This window comes from Balearica regulorum, chromosome 1 (assembly GCF_011004875.1).
Source record: "Balearica regulorum gibbericeps isolate bBalReg1 chromosome 1, bBalReg1.pri, whole genome shotgun sequence".
Lineage (NCBI taxonomy): Eukaryota > Metazoa > Chordata > Aves > Gruiformes > Gruidae > Balearica > Balearica regulorum.
In genome coordinates this window covers 78483009-78503561 of record NC_046184.1, presented here as the reverse complement: position 1 = coordinate 78503561, position 20553 = coordinate 78483009, and the positions used below count along the sequence as shown (strand labels likewise).

The window sequence follows — 20553 nt, the reverse complement described above, 5'->3', positions numbered from 1 at the left end:
ATCAGTAATGCAGAAAACTGTGATAAAAGCAAAATTCAAAAAATTTAAAACACAAATTTAAACACAATAGCTACTGATCACCATTTTCCTCCCTGAAATCAGATCCTACCACATACATCTTTACTTTACTTTAGTGATGTTCTATGAAGACCATTTAACATGTGGACAATTTTGTAGTACCTGCATCTAATTAGGTTGGCTAATTGTAAGAACAGTAATAGGAACTGATAAATGTTAGAAATTTTTTATGCAGTACTCAGGTTTTTTTTTTTTTTAAATGGAAAATAAATATATTTTTAATAAAGATATAGTTGCTAGCCCTACTTCCAACAGCTGTGATTTGTACTTATTCCAATCAGCTGTCCAGATCCTCATACAGAAGATACTGTGTTTTTTACTGCTGTATTTATTAAAAATATCTACAATTATCACAAAGAAGACCTCAGTAATCCAACAAACATTTTCAAACAGTACCTATAATCAGTTAATGCTCGTCTACTTATTTCAATACTCAGTAGTAAAAGTTGAGAGTGACATTTCAAAAGCTGAAGATACCAGTCCACATCTTGTTTGTTATATAGCCATACAGCTTTAAGAAGTTCCTGCACCCCAACTCTTTTTTATCACCTACTCAGTTGAGATATTGCCTACTGAAAACTTGCCTTGTTTCAGTGCAAAATAAAATAAGTTGGTATAAAATATCAACAATTAATCAGACCTGTTTTATGTTACATTAAGAATGTTCTCTACAATTTGATTGTGCTTCTTTTTTTAAGATCTAAAATAAATTTCAGGTTTTGTATTCTGAAACAGGTAGACTGTAGCACAGTTGTTCTTGCAAATATGATTGATGATGCTGAAAGTTTTCCAGGGAATTTAGTGATGCCTGATCCTACCCAGCCACTAAATTGTCAGAGTCGTCTTATTTCAATTTCTGTCTAAAGGCTTATTCGTAGTATAACTGAGAAACCTACCCTTTTTGTAACTTCATAGAAAAAGTTTTCAAGCAGGTGAGCAGGTAAATACAAAAAGGCTTTAATCATATAGTCCTTCCTTAAGGAAGCCCAACTGTCATCTGACTAGATCCAGTATATTTTAGTTAAACTGTACAGCTGTCAAAGTCTGTAAACACCTACTGACACAAGTTGGACAAACAAAGACAACTCCATGAACTTTTCAACACTTTATTAATTTTTCTGTCAGGTAACTAAAACTTTAGTTAAAAAAAAAAAAAAGGTCAGAGCCCGAAATAGTCAACACAGATCAAAAGCAGCTTTAGTTAAATGAAAACTACTATAGATGGCCTATTGTTTTATCCTCCCACTCCATTTGATAGCCTTTCTATTCCAAGACAAGTACCAGCAATCCTGAGATTGTCAATTTAATACAGTGTTTGGTAATACTACAAAGACATCCAGCCATGTGTGAATCCCAGTCTGACAAATAAATGAATCTCCAAGTACTATCACATTAGAATCTGTTGAATAGCATCCTTTCTTACTTCTTTGTAGTCCAGCTCATCATTAAAGGTGCAAGTGCGATCCTCTCTCAGCTTTATTTTCCAACTTTTCCAAACAGCACATTCTTCAGTTCCTGTTTTCCAGCTATACTGCTTTTCTACCTAGTTTCTATCCAACTGGAACTGCAATTAGTTCCAGTTGCATTGATAAACTAGAACTGAGACATATCTTTTTGCTATGGGTTATCCTGTCCCAAGACACTTCTTTACCCATTTTTATATTCTCCTTACTTGATTTTCTTCCTCTTCTCGATCTATAAGGATTAACATGATGGTATTTTCCAAACTTCCATTGTTATTACCTGGTTCAAAATGGTAATTAGTCATACCAGCCTGATCCCACAGGGCCACTAATTCAGCTGAGCAAACAGACCTGTGTGAAGAGAGTCCCCTTTCAAGGAATGCAAACAGACCTGTTTGAACAGCCCTCTTTCAAGGGATTCTTTCTTCAAACATCTCAAAATCCTCCTGGTAATAGCCATTTTAAGCACCATGCATTCTTTGCTATTTTCACAAAGATGAGAATAACTCATTTGAGTTTACCTCAGCCTCAGTTTCTTTAAACATCTTTCCTGCTTCACTTGGTGTGGATATCTTCAACCTGTTTCATCAGAATTCAAGGTTATTGCTTATCCTGTGATCAGAGGACTCCATGCCAAATATGATCAGGATGTTTTTACTCCAAGTTTACATCCCAGATTCTGGCAAGCTACACGTACTTATTTCAAGACCTATTCTTGTAAATAGCCTCTATTTTTATTAAGGGTTCACAATCTTTTAGAGGTCTTGGGACGTTTAGCTGAATCTCTGGTCATTTCTCTCTCATTCGTTCTTCTGTTTTAATGATTGAGTTTTCTAACCCTTTTCACAGTCATCTGTATGTCACCTCTTTCCCTTCTGGACATCTCCATCATCCATTTCTTTTGTGCAGTTAGTTTCTTACATTGCTTCTCCATATTTTCTTCTCATGGGTTTCACTTGCCCATTTTTCAAATATCATTGACTGGCTCTTCCATTGCTAAGCCAATTCTGTAACCATAACGACTGGAAGCAAACTGTTTCCCTGAATTATCTGCACAAGATGAGATCTTTCTCCTTGATTTTGTTTGGTGCATCCCTGCTTCCCCCTCGCCCTTCCATCACATCTGTAAACTCTCCCTATGTTCTCCTTCAGAAGCACACTGCCCTTAAATTTTCTCCATTATTTCTAATGAGTGATGGTGTACGTAGGAACTTGTCATGGTTTAGCCCCAGCTGGCAGCTAAGCATCACGTGGCTGCTTGTTCACACCACGACACCCCACCCCTGGTGGGATGGGGAGGAGAATCGGAAGAAAAAGGTAAAACATGTGGGTTGAGATGACAGTTTACTGGGATGGCAAAGGGCGAGGAAAACAACAACAGTACTAAAACCAGAATATACAAAGCAGGTCATACAGAATGCAATTTGCTCTCCACCCAGAACTCAAGGCCCGGCCCAGCCCAGCCCATCCCTGAGCAGCAGCTCCTCCTCCCTGGCCAGCTTCTTTTATATACTAAGCATGACATCATATGGTATAGAATATCCCTTTGGCTAGTTTGGGTCAGCTGTCCTGGCTGTGTCCCTTCCTGGCATCCTGTGAAAATTAATTCTATCCCAGCCAAAAATCAGGACAGAATACTTTCCCCATACTTTTCCCCATTTACTGTAACACATATTCCATTTCTGTGTCATGCCTCATTGCTATAATCATCTTGGTAAACGTCCACATCTTCTCTTCTTATCCCTACTATTCAGGAAGTGAAAGCAACATTTCTTCTCTGCTTGCTTTTGTGTGCTTTTTTTTTTTTTGCTTTTTAAAAAAAACCCAAACGCAACATGCCAAAAAACCCAAACAAAATTTTCTGCCTAGGTCATCTCTCTTCTCTCCTATAGAATCCACTAAGTGTGCATCACCTGTGATCTATGTCAGGCAGCATTCCCCTCTGACCAAGTTGCATTAAGTAGCATTATATTTTAAATTGTGATTCCTTTCCAAAAATTGATTTCTAAAGGCGTGGATAATGTAAATATTACAGTTACGCCTGAGACACAATAGTCAAACAACCTACTACTGAATCTACTAGTACTTTTTAGAAGAACAATCAAGTTTAAAAAATTATTACAATATTTTCCTCTTAGCACAGATGTGGCCTAGCAGACTGTCATTTAGTTTGAGCGCACTGTTTGAACGGGGTAGAGAACAGATAAAAATAATTAAACATGGAATTCCTCAATTAAAGATTTTAATATGTCTACATACTTGTGTGTATTTCAGATTGATGTATCAAGAATGTCATCGGCTGGTTGTATTAAACTGTGCGTAATATTGGCTTGTTGGAAAATTTGAATATGCTTCTTCTTTAAGATAAATGTTCCTAGCAAGAAATAAAAAAATCAGTTAGTAGATGTTTTCTCATTGTAATACAGAAGTAACCTGAGAAACCTAAAGAAATGTAAGGCGTAAACACTCATAAATGCTCATAAAATTCAGAATTATTAGAAATGGAATTAAATATAACTAGATCTTTACCTCCAAAATGTATGCCACATCTCAATATAGCAAATTTTTTCATCCTAAAATAACCTTCCAAAAAATCTTGCAGTGAAAAACTAAATTAACACAATTCTGAATTTCTGCTTTCATAATAGGAAAGGATTAGGTACTGGAAATTCTTTTCCAAAATGTATGTATGCAAAATGTATGTATGCATGCATAATGAAAAATTTAAAAAAAAAAAAAAAAAAAAAAGACTGGAAGACTGGAACACCAAATCACTTGGTTTGATTTTATTTTCCTTTGTATATTATCTTCCTCCTTTCCTGTTAGAGCAGACACAAGACCTGTCCACCAAGACATGTCCCGTGATTAGCTAAAGAATCATCTAGTTTTGTCATACGTAATGGAAAAGCTTGGCTTGTGCCATTAGCTTAACCCTGAGCTACTGGAAACCGGCAGTTCTACTAAAGTCAGTGGATACCCATCCTTTTTTGTTTCAAAAAATTAAGATAAATTTAAGAAACACACACTGGTTTACACCTGGTAATAAAATTTTCTGCATAGTTAATCTTATTTATTCTCTATTTTGCTATCTATATAAACCATCTGTTGTCAGTGGAACACTTAAGAATTCCAGCTACTGATCCATACATGTAACAATTGTCAGTAACAATTATAACCTACTCTGAAGATTGTTCAAATAGTACTGAAAAACACGCTTAAGCTGAATTGTTAATTTTTAAAAAAAGTATAAACTTTTAACAATTCTATTAAAGTAACAAACAATACAAGTAAAAAAGCTCTTTGAAAACCAAGCTATTGTGTTAATGGTAAAGAGTTTTATTTGAAAAGAAGAAAATTCTTTTGGTACTTACTTTGATTTCTGCTCCTGAGATAGTTCTGCATTTATGTTATCTAAAGCTCGGCGGCGTTCCTGATTCTGTCGTTGCTGATGCCGCTCTAAAACCAACTGTGCTCTTGCAGCCTGTATACTTTGCCTGTCCCATTCAGCATCTCTCTGGCGTTCTTCCTCTTTTAGTCTCTACAGGAGTAAAAAAATGCTTCATTTTCTCTTTGTTCAAAGATGAAATGGTATATAGAAACTTTGATTAGTAAATTCATCCAAACAAACTTGCTTACCTTTACTGAACACTAGGAGTAGCATTTGAAATATGGAGAAAAAGTAAGCACTTCCAAACTAGGTAGAAGTCCATGCATTAGGCAGAAGTAAGATACTGCAGATGAGAAAGCTATCCTTTCCCAGCGAGCAAGACAAATTCCTACCTCTGCACAAGGTAAGAAAATTAGGATCTATTGCCTGGCAGAAGTTAATCAGTAGATGACTATTTCTCTCTGACATATTAGTGCTCTCTAAAAACCCAGAGAAGCAAAACAGGTTTGTTTTTTAGTTTTTGGTTTTGGTGTTTTGTTTTAGTTTTTATTTTTAAGTTCTTGTTACCAAGAGTTGTAACTTGTTGAGTTCAGAAGTTAGTCATCAATATGGCTTATAATACAGCTAAGTCAGTGTAATAACTGTGCCACTGACACCAGATGAATAGACCCAAACTGGTTTTTCCTCTGCCTTTGTTATGCTACCACTTCCTCACTTCTTGTCTGACATCCCATTGAACTGATTCAAGAAACCAGGTCTGCAAAAAACTCACTTTACTTGGTGGGGCTCATTTTCTGCCAGCTTAATTACGTGAATGGGTTCACTTTGAGGTCATAGAAAAGCCAGGAGAATGACAATTCTGTCTTCAGCTTTAATAACAGTAGTAGCTAAGACACAGCATAGCATGCAGTATTGTAGGCATTAAAAAGTAAAACTGAACAGCTATTCATTGACTGTTATGAATCCAGCCTCTGCACTGAATGAGATAAGTAGCTTCCTACTTCACAATACTTAGGCCTGTACACTTATGACTGCCTAGGAAGGGTAGATTTCTTCATTTTGACTGCCTACTTCCATCCACCTTTAGAGCAGCAATTATTACCAATATTTAGTTTTTCTATTGTAATTCTGTCCCAGAGAATAGGTCATAGTTGTGTGGGATGCTAAAAAGGAAACTCTATTGTATTAGTGAACTTTTAAAGCTATGAAATATGCATAAGCAGGATCCATGGACCTGCTCCGTTTGTCTTGCTGGAGTACCCTTAAGCATGAGAACACTGCTCTGGCCTGCCCTGCTCTCACCTTCAGTTCCTGGCTCTTCTTCCCCTATGGAGCAGTCCGCTCCTGCTCATCCCTTGCAGGCAGCTCATGCAGCCTCAAGTCCTAAACTGCACCATGAAACCTGGCTCTTGGACTGTGCAGGATCTTGCTACTCAGCTGGGACTCTATGGACCATGCCCCAAGATCCCCCAGGCCTCTTGGCCCTGGGGTCCACAGCAACCGTCCTCTCAGCCCAGCTCCAGGGCTCCAGCCCACTCCTGCTGCTCCGTGACATTTCCCAGCTGCATCAGAGGCACTGTTCAGTTTGAATGATTAAAGTTTGAGTAAAATTCAGATAAATGGAAAAAACAATCTTATAATGGGATATGCAGGGCAAACAATAGTATTTTCTTCTACAAACATTGTCTATATCATTACAACCAGGAATACAGAATGTGTACGTAAGCTTAAATACCAGTTTCTCCAGAACTTGTTGCTGTTGAGAGTACCGGATTGCCATCAGCTGATCCCGACTCATTCCCTTCCATCGATCTGTGATCACACGATGTCTACCAAACGAACTGACTGCTTGTTCAGGGTTTTCGGAAAGTAAGTCTCCTTGAAGGAGGCTGGAAATTTCATCCATGTCATCTTTCATTTTTTGACGCTTTTCCATCTTCTTTCTGTCAGCTAGTTCAGCTGCCTAAATTCAGTGAAAGGAGAGAGAACTGATACTTTTTCAAAGAGAAAATATTAACTAAGGGATGCAACAAAGTTAGCACATCATAACAGATTTCTTTCCAACTTGCATACAGTTGTCAACGTACGAATACTATCAGGGTCCTATTGGCTAAGATTGAAAATCTAATAGTATACATTTCTTTTATGTTGTCATATAATATATAGTAAGTAATTTGGGGAAAAATACTTTGTTTTATAAGAAAAGCCAGAATTAAATAAAAAATAATTTCACAGTTATCCACAAGCAAATACCAGTTGATATTTGGAGGCCAGACACAATATGGAAGAATTTTACGATAAAAATTTACAATCTTGGCTCACTAGCCTTGATATATATTACATATTAAATCTATATGGGGAGTGTGGTTAAGCACTCAAAATAAACAGACAGGAGATGCATATGCTAAGCCTGAAGATGCAGCCTTGAATCTGTTCCCTTTGCTGATACCAAATGCAAACTTGAATCATATTACATGAATATATCTGTAGTATTAGAGATCACAATATGAATTTCCTATAGAAATCACTGTTCCTAAAGTCCACTATAAGGTCATAGTCTCCTATTTAGAGGCAATTTTCCTCTTCCAAAACTCCAGAAAGCAAATATGATGATTTTACCTTGAAGTAATAACCTTCCAAAGAAGAATTAGACTAAGTAAATTAATTCAAACTAGATGATAATGCTATGCATCATCCACTTCTAATCCTGTCTTGTTCTTCTGTAATGCATACACTAAACCATCTGAAACAATGTACAGTGCCAACTTCCATCTGGAGAGAGGACAGGTAATCCCCTTCTCACTAGGGCACAAAGAGCACAGGTTGCCAGATCTGTCTCTCACATACGTAGCTTTAAACATGTATCTTGACTGCAACAGACCAGTGGATACCCATCTCTCCAGTTTGTACAAGATTGTCTCATGTTCTGTTCAAAAATCACTGGTTTGAGAATATTCGCTTGACAAGTAGAACAGCTCTGTACTTCTCTTGCTGATTAGTAGTTACCTGGTCGGCACACACACATTTAGAAAGTGGATGAAGACAAATGAAAAATGAAGGGTTACGCAGCAAGAAAGTCATAGGTGGTAAAATAGTCTTTTGTGGCATATAAGGTGAAGTTGAAAATTAGTAGGCAGACCAACTAGATAACATAAACAACTGAGAATGACAGGACTATTTAGACACACATGTGGGAACCTATTCCTTTGCAAATGTTATGGAGAAGAATCCTAACTCAGTAAGCACAGTGATCTATGCCACCAGAGGATACTGCTAACCTGGGTTTATCTCTACATTTGTATTTATGGACTTCAAGTTTGGATGACAGCAGTTCTCTCAAGCATCAGGCCTGGAGACTGTCAAAGAGTGACTTCTATTTGCTCCAAGCAAACATGGACAACCACCTGTCAGGGATCGAACAGAAGAAACAACAAATAATATTAAGTACTATATCCTAGATTAATAAATTCCACGGCTGAAAACAGCCTTGTGGTTTTCATTAAATAACAGAAGTATTTGATGTGCAAACAAACTAATAAAAGATAATCTCCTTTTTAGAGTTACAAATTAGCCAAGCCACAACTTAGATGATGCAGAAAACCCCATATTTAAAAATACTTACTAGCCATATAATAGGAATGTACACTCTAGAGCAAGAATAGAAGTGTGTACTTTCAGACAAATGGAAAAACTCAAGCAAATCAAATTTCAAGTGGCAAAAAAGTTCAAGCTAAAAGTAAGCTTGTTAATACTGTGAATTGAGCAATTATTTTTCATTCTGAAAACGTTCTAGAGTAAATCACATTTAACAGAAAGTAATTTTGGATGGACCTCACATAATTACTGGCCTATGATGAAGAATTATTGAAGCTTAAAATGTGTAATTTTTATTTAGATAAATATGACTTTATTAATGCCACTCCACTGTGATCTAGCAATAGATCCAGAAAAGGCATTTTAACCTTGTAACCCTAACCTTCTCAGTAAGGGGGAGAGCCTAAAACTTGTAAGCTGCCTGGGAATCCTACTGGAAGAAACTCCTAACTCTATGCATAGCCAATGACACTGCAAAAGGAAGATTTTAAACTCGGAAAATGCATCAGATTTAACCTATCAAATGAAATCCTTAATAAAACATAATCCATTGGTGTAGCACGAAGAAAACCAAAACAAACAGATGCAGAAATACATGCTCCTTCATTTATGTTGATTTGTGATCCAACATTATATATCTTCCCTAATACAAAATGCTTCCTTTTGCTGTTGATTCAAGTCATAAAGCAAAAGAAGAAATGCACATAGAAGCATTACAAGGGCAGGACTTCACATGCTTAGAATAGCACCAAGCTTTGAGTGTCTGAGGAACTAACTGCTGCCAACACAGGACTAAAGGAGTGCGCAGCTTCTGAAGTCCTTATCACTAAATCACAAAGCTCACAGATGACCAGTGACCAATCCAGGGTCTTAGGAGCTTGTGAAAGAAGTATGATTAACCTGTATAGTAAATACAATTCCTTTGTCTCTGTTATCCAGATACTTATAGTGAAGAATTGCACATACAGCACATTCAAGCTAGGAACTTATGCTTAGCAAGGTCTGTTAAAAAATCAGTACATGCACTATGACTCCTCATGCTGAAAACATGGTAAAAATGTTGAAATATTGATGGTTCTAGACATTGAATATCAAGAATAGGATGTAAGAGATAAAAAATATTTGCACAGCACATTTCACAGAATGATAAGAAGTTACCATTCTTCTTCTATGTTTAGGCACTTAAATATTTCATTTCAGGTGGAAAAAAAAGGCTTCACAGTTAATACAATACATAATTTACTCAATGCCTGAAAAGCTATTTCTCTGAAGTGGCTGCTGGCTCTTAACAGCATAATGTTGAGTGAATAAGGGACCAGAATAATGCCATGTAATGTCAATGATAACAACATTATTAGGAAAACTATCAAGCTGTTGTGGTATGCCCAGGAATAAAGTCTAAGGACATAACGGCTATAAGATTGTTAACAAATCTATAAATATGAGGTCATTAAATCAGAGATCCTCTGTAATCATTTTCATAGCATTATCTACAAAGTGTCTTGGAAAGGATTCAAGTCCTGTGCTATATAAAGCAAGAAGTCCCTTTCTTTCTGATTTCAAGAACACACTCGGTATATCTATCACTGTACTGCGAAACTGCACATTCCCAAGTGTTACTATCCTTAGTGAGGAACCTCTGTCTACAACATTAAGATTCTGCTATAGAATCACACAAGTGAAAAATATATATTCTAGTTAGGACTCTGTGTAGCCTTCATTTCTGTTACCTGGCTTGCCAAATTAAAATGATTACTATTTACATATGAATGATTTGAGCAGGAATAACTGACAGTTTAAGCTAGTAGAAGTCTTCTCATGTCAAGGACAAAAGCAATATGGCTGTTTCTGGTTAACACATACCTAGGTGAGAGAGAATCTGAGAGGAAAGATAGCATTCATTTTCTAGACACTATGCACACTTAAAATGTTTACAGTACAGGATCCTTCGCCACTGGGAAATATGGTACCAACATATCATCAATTCATTGTCCCGCTAATTAATTCCAGAAAGACAAAAAGAACTATTAGTAATAAGCTTGTCAGCAATAAAGTCACTGGCAAGGGTATTGTGGTAAGTGGAGGAAGCTGAACCACTGTTACGGGGGCAGCAGCATTAAATCCTGTAATGAAGGCAGGCTGTGATGAACTGAGATACCCTACCTTCAGTCATCTGCTAGGAATCATTACTAATTGACACTCAGCAGTCTGAGCAAAACGTGTTTCTCCTGGAGTACATGACTTGCTGGGTTTCATGTTGGTTTTTTGTTTGGGTTTGTTGAGTGGATTTTTTTAAAAAAAATTATTTTATTCTTTAGATCCCTTAAAGATACTGGCAACTGTAAGGACTACAGATGATGGCCATAGAGACAATGATTGATCCAAAGCCAAATGCTAGGAAATTTCTTCCTCTATGAAGATGCATTCCTAGATTATACTTTATCCAAAGGACAGTAACTGAGGGTTGCCTTAGAAAGGATGGGTTTGCTTTCTCCCTTCCTTTACTGTCACCTCAGACTATGCATTCACTCCTCCCAGTGAGATCTAGCAGTCACTCATTCTAGACCAGAGCTCATTTTCTTTTGGATTTGAGAAATTATCTAACACATCCTGAAGCTTCATGATCACTAGATCCGCTGCAAGAGAGACAGCAGGAAAAAAATGAATGAAACTTAGGGAATGGGAAAATGGAATTCCTCTTTTGGCAGTCACTGACAGGTAGAGCAGATGCGTGTAGAGCAAAACGCAGTGTGAGACTGCACCCTTGAGAGGTTAAGGTCTTCAAACCAGTTAGTCAGAACGCTGAAACTGCTGGAGACTCCTTTTCAATACATTTGAAGTCACAGACAGGTTTCTTCTGTGAAGCTCATTCTCAGATTGAATGCCTTGGTTTTCTCTCTTGGAGAAAACCCCTCTGTATGATAGCTTTCTTTTAAAAACAACATCACCAAAAGGCCTGGCAACCTGAAACCTCTGGCTTGCATGCTTAATAAAGAAAAGCAGCAACTGTGTGCCAGTACATCATTTCAGGGAAAAAAAATAGCTTTTTTCAACCATTCATCATAAAAAGGAAATGCTAAAAACAGGATCATGGTCTGGGGAAGAAAAAAAAAAGTAAACTTAACTACTTCGAAAAGAAAGAAAAAGAGCTGCAAGCTGTAACTCCTATCTACACAGCATAGCAAGGGACAGTAAGAACTAAGAGGAGACTGTTGCCCCAACTTCCATTATCATGCCTTTATGTTAGAAAAAACAAAAAAAATTTTATATGTTTAATACACACACAAATCAAGTAGAATGTATATGCTGAAATATTAAAAACCACACCACACACAAACCTCCCACCCTATTCCCAAACCCTGTCAAAAATTCACTAACTTTTATGTGGAATCAATTGGTATGACAAAAAATTATTTGGGATACTATTGCTACCCTAAGTGCACCAGCCGCTTTGGGTACTTTTGTGGCTATTTATACAAAATACTGTTCAGTAGCCATGTCTTCAAGCAGTAAAACCCTTTTCAATTACCTTGGGCTATCTATAAACAAAATTATATGCCAAATGTGCCCTGAAGAGCTTGAGCAACACTTACACAAATACTTGCACACTTATATAATTAACCAAAAAGATACCATACTTGAGGTAGGTAATTTAAATGTATCTTATTTTTATGTGACTAAATAAATGCTAATTCACATTAAATTTAGTTTAACCAAATTAATAGCGTGCATGTAGACCTTTGAGCTGTACGTATAAGCTGAACAGCAAAATTCTGTGCAGTAAGATAAAGAACTGGAGTATGACAGATAATGATATTAAGACAGGTAGAGAAAGGTTCATGTCATGTTTCAATACATTCCAAATCACGGTGAGTAAACAACCAAGAGATTTGTACACAAATACCAGGGAAGCAGCCAAAGTGCCAAAAACAGTGGTTGTGGGGAATTAACATAAGCAATAAAGACAAAAAGCTACTGGTAGTAATGTTTCCACACAAGCGAATAGAAAAACAGGATGACACAGCTAAGATTATCTGATGACTGACGTAAAACCAGAAGGAAGCATGGGAAGTGTCTGCTGTACCCCAGTTTAGAGACTAGAAGTCCCTGAGAGACTGGGGAGTTGTGGCTGCCCTCTAGTCAGCAAGCTGAGAGCCCAGAGGGAGAATTTTGACAGAGGGTAACTAGATAGAGGATAGCTAGATTCCTGCAGAGGACAAAGTGAATAAATTCTTTCTTCCGATTACTGAAACAACCTTGGAAGTTAGCTGCTAAAAAAGCTCTGGGAAAACATCATTACTCTTTGTACTTTTGCTCATCTGTGCTGGATTTGGCTGGGATAGAGCTAATTTTCTTCATAGTAGCTGTATGGGGCTATGTTTTGGATTTGTGCTGAAAACAGTGTTGATAACACAGGGATTTTTTGTTATTGCTGAGCAGTGCTCACACAGAGCCAAGGCCTTTTCTGCTTTTCACACCACTCCACCAGTGAGGAGGCTAGGGGTGCACAAGAAGTTGGGAGGGGACACAGCTGGGACAGCTGACCCCAACTGACCAAAGGGATATTCCATATCTTATGGCATCATGCTCAGCCTATAAAGCTGGAGGGAGAAGGAAGGGGGGAACATTCAGTGTGATGGTGTTTGTCTTCCCAAACATTACATGTGATGGAACCCTGCTTTCCTGGAGATGGCTGAACACCTGCCTGCCAATGGGAAGAGGTGAATTAATTCCTTGTTTTGCTTTGCTTGTGTGCATGGCTTTTGCTTTACCTATTAAACTGTCAACCCACGAGTTTTCTCACTTTCACTCTTCCGATTCCTTGCTCCATCCCACTGTGGGGGAGGGAGTGAAAGAGCAGCTGTGTGATGCTTAGTTGACAGCTGAGGTTAAACCATGACATCATCTTATTTTCCTTCTGTGTCTCTGTTTTTGGTTTTTTTTTTTTTTTTTTTTAAAAAGACAAATCCAACCTTAATTTACCTGGGTTCTATTGAAATCTTTAGTAGCTGCACAAACAGCACGCCTGTTTTCTTCTTCCTTTCGTTGTTGCTCCATAATCTTTTGGTCAAGTTCAATCCTATTCTTGTCATACAGATCATCTAAATTAGATTAAAATGAAGTTTAGTCAATATTCACGGACATGATGTGCCATATGAGTAAGCCACTATAAGACAGAGAGTGAGAGAGACAGACAGAGGAGCTACAGATACAGTAAGCTGAATTACATAACTATTTCCAAATCTTACCACTGAAGCTTTCCATTTTGGAATTTAACGTGACTCATGAAATCAGTTTATTATGTAACCTATCTTGTCTTAACAGTTTGACAAAGTTAAATGAAAAAAAAAAAATCTGTTAAGTATTGCAGAAAAAAAGTTTCATGATAAGGTAAAAAAAAGAAAAAATCAGTATTATTTTGTGTGCTTTAGAACAGTAATGATCAGACAATTTGGTCTGATAAAATAAACATACACCATCTAGCATGCAAAACATAGATGGTTTTTCCAGAATGCTCTGATACTTCATTTGAGACATAAACCAGAAACGAAACCTAGGTAATATTACAATCATTATATGTTACTTAAATACAGATTTCTTAAGTGAGATATTGAACACATTGAAGCTTGCTAAGTAAAAACTGCTGCAGTATTTCTAAAAGCTGAATGTACTAAAATACTGCTGTGTCAGAATCTGACACAATAGGCTATTTTGTCAGATACACCAGAATTTCAGAAAAAAGCAGATTAAAACCTTATTATCTTCTTTTGTTACCTGCAAATTTTTGATCAGCTAATGCATTCTTCCATTCTCTCTGCTGCTGAAGAGACCACTCTCTTAACTGCTCCTTTTGAAATTTCATCCTCTGATCATAGTTTAAATCTTCACCCATAAACTTCTGCAAGCCAGATACAGTACATCGAGGATCATTGTCTGAAAGTCGAGCAGGTTTATCCTTCTTTAGGGCTTGCGGATCAGACAGGTCAAATTCACGTCTTGTTTCTGGCTTCTGAAAATTCTTCTGAAATTCATTTATAGCCTTATTTATGTTTCTGATATCATTTTTCTGTCGTTCCTCTAACATACACATGATCTTGTCATTTTGCTTCATTTCATTTGCTAGAGAAAAATGAACCCAATGAAAACACAACTCTTAGAAATGCACATGTATCATGGAAGTGCACATGTAAGATGGAAAATAAAATTTTGAAGAATAAATAGAATATAAGTCTTCAAACTTTTATACCCTAGGAAAGACTATTTGATCTATGAGTACCAGCCCAGCAAACACTTTACTGTTAGTAATATTTACTTATAAAATACTTTCAGGTTTTTTAGGAATCAATTCTCTTATTAATGTTACAATGAAATATATGCATGTGAAACAGATAATAATAAATACTTCTAGAACTATGAGGTTTCATTTGATTAAAACTTGCAATAACACATGAAATGTATGGTATACTAATTCTTCCCACGTAGTTTACAGTTACAACTGAAATACATTAAGAAAAAAATTAAAATTAGGTTCCCAAGGAAAGGAATATAGCTAGTTGTTTCATTAGTTCCAATGATTTTTTTTACCCATAGCACTAAAAGAACTGGCTGGCACTAACAGTTTCTAAGGAGCTTAAAAGCTCTTGCCCATTTAATCAAAATGCTGTAACTGAGTTAGTTTTAAAGAAAAACAAACAAACCCACCCCAAACTAGCCACTTAAATATAATTCACGAGAAAAGATCTCTGCTGCTGGAATACACATTGCTTCTAGCAGTTTCCTAGGAGTCAGAGTCTGACAGGTATTCTGCCAGGAAAATCACAAGCAGCTGTGGCGGCACAGCATGGCAGTTGGCAGCTCAACCCTAGCTGTTCTTGAAACCCACAGAGAGCTCAGTCTGTGGGACCTTTTCACATGATACCACAGGAAAGCATTCCAAACGCAGAGGGCCACAAAGGGGTTTGAGTTCAGGCGACATGGCTGAAATATTTGTGTGGCTATGTGTTCTGACTCAGCAATGGTTCCTCCTTACAGCCCTGCTGGACATGACTCATGCTTCTAGCAATAATAATCTATAGAGGATTCTATAGATTCTATGTAAGAAGGGCCAGACAGAACATGGACTTACTCTACATGAAAGCAAACAAACAAATTTGCCACTACTATTCTGAGAAGAACAGTATTAAGTAAATACTCCCATATGTTCAGGTCTTTAAACAAGGTTGTTTGTCAACATTAAATAAAAGCAAAGACTGAAAATTCTGGCCTATGAAGAAACGTATACTAGTTTAATCATGTCAATATAAATATTCAGATACTTAGGAAAACACATACTGTACCAATGCAAATGTATGAACAAAAATAGGACTACACATTATAGTATTCAGTTTTTATGTCTGAATTTAGAGAAAAGCCTACAACTGTGCTAATATATCTTGATTCATAGATTTATATAGAGAGAGCTATATAGCAAGATTCAAGGAGATAGGGTCCATTTGGAAATAAATATGGCAGTTTGAAATACATGAAGAGAAAAAGAAAGCAGGAAACAGATGGTAAATTACATTTAACTGTTCACAGAAATATCAGAGTATCTATGAATATACCAAGTTCTTCATTTCGTGCTTTTTCAGCCGCTTCTTGAATTTTCCTATCCTTGACCTGGGTATCCAATGCATCTTTATCAACCTATTAAAATGAAAAAAGCTCTTAAAGAGATACCATGTTTGAACAATTAAAAACAGGCATTGTAAAGGTATATTGATTCACAGTTGTACAAGACAGATATAAAGCCACTACCAATAGAGTATATACACATCACTATTTAATGTAGGTAACATAAAAAGAAAATCCAGAACCAGCAATATTTTTGTTTGCTTCATTTTAATAATGATAGGCATATTCTTGCACCGAATCAAAACAAAACATCACATTTACATGATATATAGAGCTATAAATATAAATATTTTAAGCTGCATTATACAGAATATGTTTTCCCCATTATAGCTGACATTTCTACTTAGTTTTTCTGCTGTCATTTATAAAGTGGGTAAGTATTTTGACAGTCAAGATGACAGGAAGTTTTAATAGTTCAGATATGAAAAAAATATAGATAGTTCACTAAAAGTACATTTAAGAAATAATGGGCAATAGAAAGAAATTTTCCAGTCTTATCTGATAAAGAGCGGATTCTTGTAGGTGCCAAAATGCAATATTGGCTGCCATTTGAGACACATGCAGATATCTACAATGAGCTGACAGATACGGTACGGAATATTCACATCCCTGGGGAATGGCAGCTGAGCAAGGCATAATACCCTAAGGCAAATCATCAAATGGTAGCAGCCACCTACATTTTAGGCAAAAGAATCAGATCTCGTATTTGTTTACACAAGTTGGCAAATTAATAGGGAGAAACCTGGATTATTTTTTTTTTAACTGGTCAAGTCACTTAATGTCTTTATAAGATTTATCAAAAAACAACAATTCTTCAAGAATCTAGCAAACTATTTTGATAGTCTTTGCCTAAAAACTATTCAGATCAAGACACAAAGACCTAAACAGATCATGGCTAAAAAGACACGTCATTAATGCTGTAAAGGACTACTGACTATACCAATCAGGCAAAGAGGTAAATCTGTAAGCAAGGGTGAAACCATAAAGAACTCTACAGGGTGTCATTGTCCAGAAACAATGGTGTCATGGGCATTAAATATCAAATCATTTAGAAGTCTCATTTGGGAAACCAAACTTCCAGTACAACTATAGGAAACACTGTTAAGAGAAATTCAATACAACTTCATCAGTAGTGACAATGCTGAGAGAGTTGGGGTTGTTCAGCCTGGAGAAGAGAAGGCTCTGGGGAGACCTTCTAGCAGCCTTCCAGTACCTGAAGGGGGCCTGCAGGAAAGCTGCAGAGGGACTGTTTACAAGGGCATGGAGTTATAGGACAAGGGGTAATGATTTTAAACTAAAAGAGGGTAAATTTAGATATTAGAAAGAAATTCTTTACAGTGAGGGTGGTGAGGCACTGGAACAGGTTGCCCAGAGAAGCTGTGGCTGCCCCCTCCCTGGAAGTGTTCAAGGCCAGGCTGGATGGGGCTGTGGGCAACCTGGTCTAGTGGAGGGTGTCCCTGCCCATGGCAGGGGGGTTGGAACTAGATGATCTTTGAGGTCCCTTCCAACCCAAACCATTCTGTGATTCTATGACAATAATACAGAGAAGTCAATGTATTGACTTGTGTGTGCAAATTCACTTACACTATCAGCTCTCTCCCATTAGAACAGCTTTCACTTGACAAGACTACATCCCTAAAACAACCATTCCCAGTCACATAAAGCTGCAGGTTTAACTTTTAAGCATTAAAATAACAAATCCCTTACTATGAACAGTTTGAAACAGCTAATTTCTAATCTACTTGTATTTATGTATAATAGTCCATATACAAATGGAAAGTAATTTTTCATTTGGACTACTCATCTGAACTCTTTTGAGTAATTAAGAATTTATCCTCAGTAAATCTGTAAGCGAAGAGAGCAGTATCTTACTTTTCCATTACTCAGATGAGGAAACAGATACAGAAGTCAAAGTAATAATAAAGAAAAAAATTTAAATCTCAGTTCCCATTCTGCTTTCAGTCAGTATATTATCTCCATGTTTTTATCTACTTAATCCCTGCTTAAGAATTTGTAGTGTCTAAGTAAAATACCACCTTGATTTTTTTAATTGTGTTAAAGACAGCTGCTCAGCTAAACTAGTGAGAGAGAGAGAAAACAAAGAATCTAAAAATCACATTGGAAATACTGATATAATATATCTCCATATAGATTAGTTGAATTTTCCTGCTTTGGACTTGGCCTAATTTCAACGCACAAGAACAGCCCTTTCTGTCACTGTTCAGCCAATCAAGAAGGTATACTGAATGATGTTAATCAAACATTTACAAAATTCCTCCAATGGGCTCTCCTTCATTTTAGATGTTTGTCTCATGTCAATGGATCTATCAAAACCTGTCTGATAGTCAGTTCTGTGAAAGTATTTGAGAAAGGCATAATACCCTAAGGCAAATCATCAAATGGTAGCAGCCACCTACATTTTAGGCAAAAGAATCAGATCTCGTATTTGTTTACAGAAGTTGGCAAATTAATAGGGAGAAACCTGGATTATTTTTTTATTATTTTTATTTATTTTTTATTTTTTTTATTACATCTTCAAATGGTGTATTTCAGTATTGCTCAATAAAGTACACAGAGATATGCTGATTTTCATTAGCTGAAATTTAATTTTTAAGGCTCTAGAAAAGCCATCTTGCAGAGAAATTATGTGTTTCCTGATGAAGAAAGTTCAACTCTCTTATTATACCCATCCCGCATCTGTTCAAAAAGATTATTAGCACCTTCCATTTAAGTATATCGTTGGCTACCCGTGGACAACCCATCCTGTTTGTTAGAGTGGGAACTGCTACTTTGCTATGCAACTAAAGTGACTCTTGCATAAGAGTCACAAGAATAAATCCAAGGCGCTGTCAGGGATACAGTGAAGATATCCATACACTGACATGTAACATGTGTTTCAGTACCCGAGACAAAATGGATCACATTGACATCTATTGCAATTCTACCACTCGAATGAAGTCAACGGACTGGGTTTATTTTCACTAATTCTAACTTTAATTCTACACTAGTTAATGCTACAGCACTTACACATGATATATGCATCAGCATCGAGTACTCAAAATACTTTACAAGCAAAATTTAAACTTCACCTCAGAGCCCTCTCCCTCCATGCACAGACATGGAATCTTAACACAAGCCTTTGGACACGTTATAGGAAGACTAAATGAACTATTGCATCCAAAATTTAAATAGGTATAAAATACAGCATAGTTTCCTAACATCCAGGGTGCAAATTGCATAGATTACTCTAGACAAAACCCACCAGACTGAAGCTATCATCCCCACAGAACTTTGCAGACTGAAGGGCATTCACATTCTGACATCCACTCCAGGAAAAATCAGACACATCAATTAATTCCATATACATAAACATGGCCTGATAGATCTGTCATGTTTTGCGTGATGCAAAATAGGGACCAACTGCAGGATGCCTTTCAGCTACAGATTGTAGCTTCTACTCAGAATCAAGCAGATGAGGGAAGTATCAGTAGAGCAGAGATGTAAAAAACACTTATTTGTTCACACCACATTGTGTGAGCTCACTGTGCAGACTTCTGGCTTACCCCAAAGCAAAGCATACTACATCAAGTTAAACTTCTACACAGACACTGAAACACAAAGCTTGATCTTTTTCCCTATTAAGGAAAAATGAAATCTTGCCCTTGAAGCCTACAGCGGTGAGACCCAAGTCCCCCTCGCACTCCCTCAGACACACCCCTTCCCCCCCACAGCGGCAGCTGCCAAAAATAACTATTGACGATGCCTAACATCAACTCGGTTTCACCAGCAACTTTTTACAAGAGCCTCAAGCCCTTTAAAAGACGCAACAGGGCGTTTTTTCCTCGTTCCCCCCCCCCCCCCCCCCCCCGGAACTACGCGTGCTCGCAGACGCTCATGAGGCGCTGAAGGGGGGCGCGCGCTGCCTGCAGCCGTTGGGGCGGCTGCCTCCCACCCTCCTCCGGAGCCGAGCTCTCCCCCCTTGCCCGCCCAGGCCGGCACAGCAGCCCCCCTCGCTCCCCCGCTTTACACCGATCTCCTCAGAACACATCGGAGCAGGGCGGACGGCGCCAACTCTCCCAGCTGCGCCGCGCCCTCACCCCTATGGTCCGGACTCGCGCGTTAAAGATGCGGCTCTGCCGCTGCAACTCCCGCTGCCGCCGGCGCTCCAGGGCGGCAGCCTCCTGCAGGTCTCGCTGCAGCCCCAGCCTGCTCATGGTGCCGAAAAAACGAATCGGCCGCCGCGGCCGTGCGGGCGACAGCCAGGAGCGAAGCGCGAACGGGAACAACCGCCCGCCAGGAGAACAACACACGGCGTCGCCATGGGAACGGGAGCCCCGCCCCATCCCCTTCCCCCCG

At 37.8% G+C, this 20553-nt stretch overlaps 1 protein-coding gene across 4 annotated transcripts; it reads right to left on the bottom strand.

The window, feature by feature from the left end:
- Positions 1 to 1166: 1166 nt before the first annotated feature.
- On the bottom strand, positions 1167 to 20520 carry RIBC2 (RIB43A domain with coiled-coils 2). 4 transcript variants are annotated; one of them, XM_075760300.1, is made up of 7 exons: positions 20295 to 20520; positions 16128 to 16209; positions 14299 to 14643; positions 13507 to 13625; positions 6665 to 6892; positions 4913 to 5079; positions 1167 to 3915 (listed from the first exon to the last, which is right to left on the bottom strand). In XM_075760300.1, exons 1-7 carry the CDS (start codon positions 20409 to 20411, stop codon positions 3834 to 3836), a joined length of 1140 nt encoding a protein of 379 aa, XP_075616415.1. In that variant the 5' UTR covers positions 20412 to 20520; the 3' UTR covers positions 1167 to 3833. The 4 variants fall into 4 exon arrangements, with proteins under 4 accessions (XP_075616415.1, XP_075616423.1, XP_075616430.1 ...); XM_075760308.1 differs by lacking the exon at positions 20295 to 20520 and adding an exon at positions 19460 to 19902; XM_075760315.1 differs by lacking the exon at positions 20295 to 20520 and having other exon boundaries at positions 16086 to 16192.
- Between the last annotated feature and the right edge of the window lie 33 nt (positions 20521 to 20553).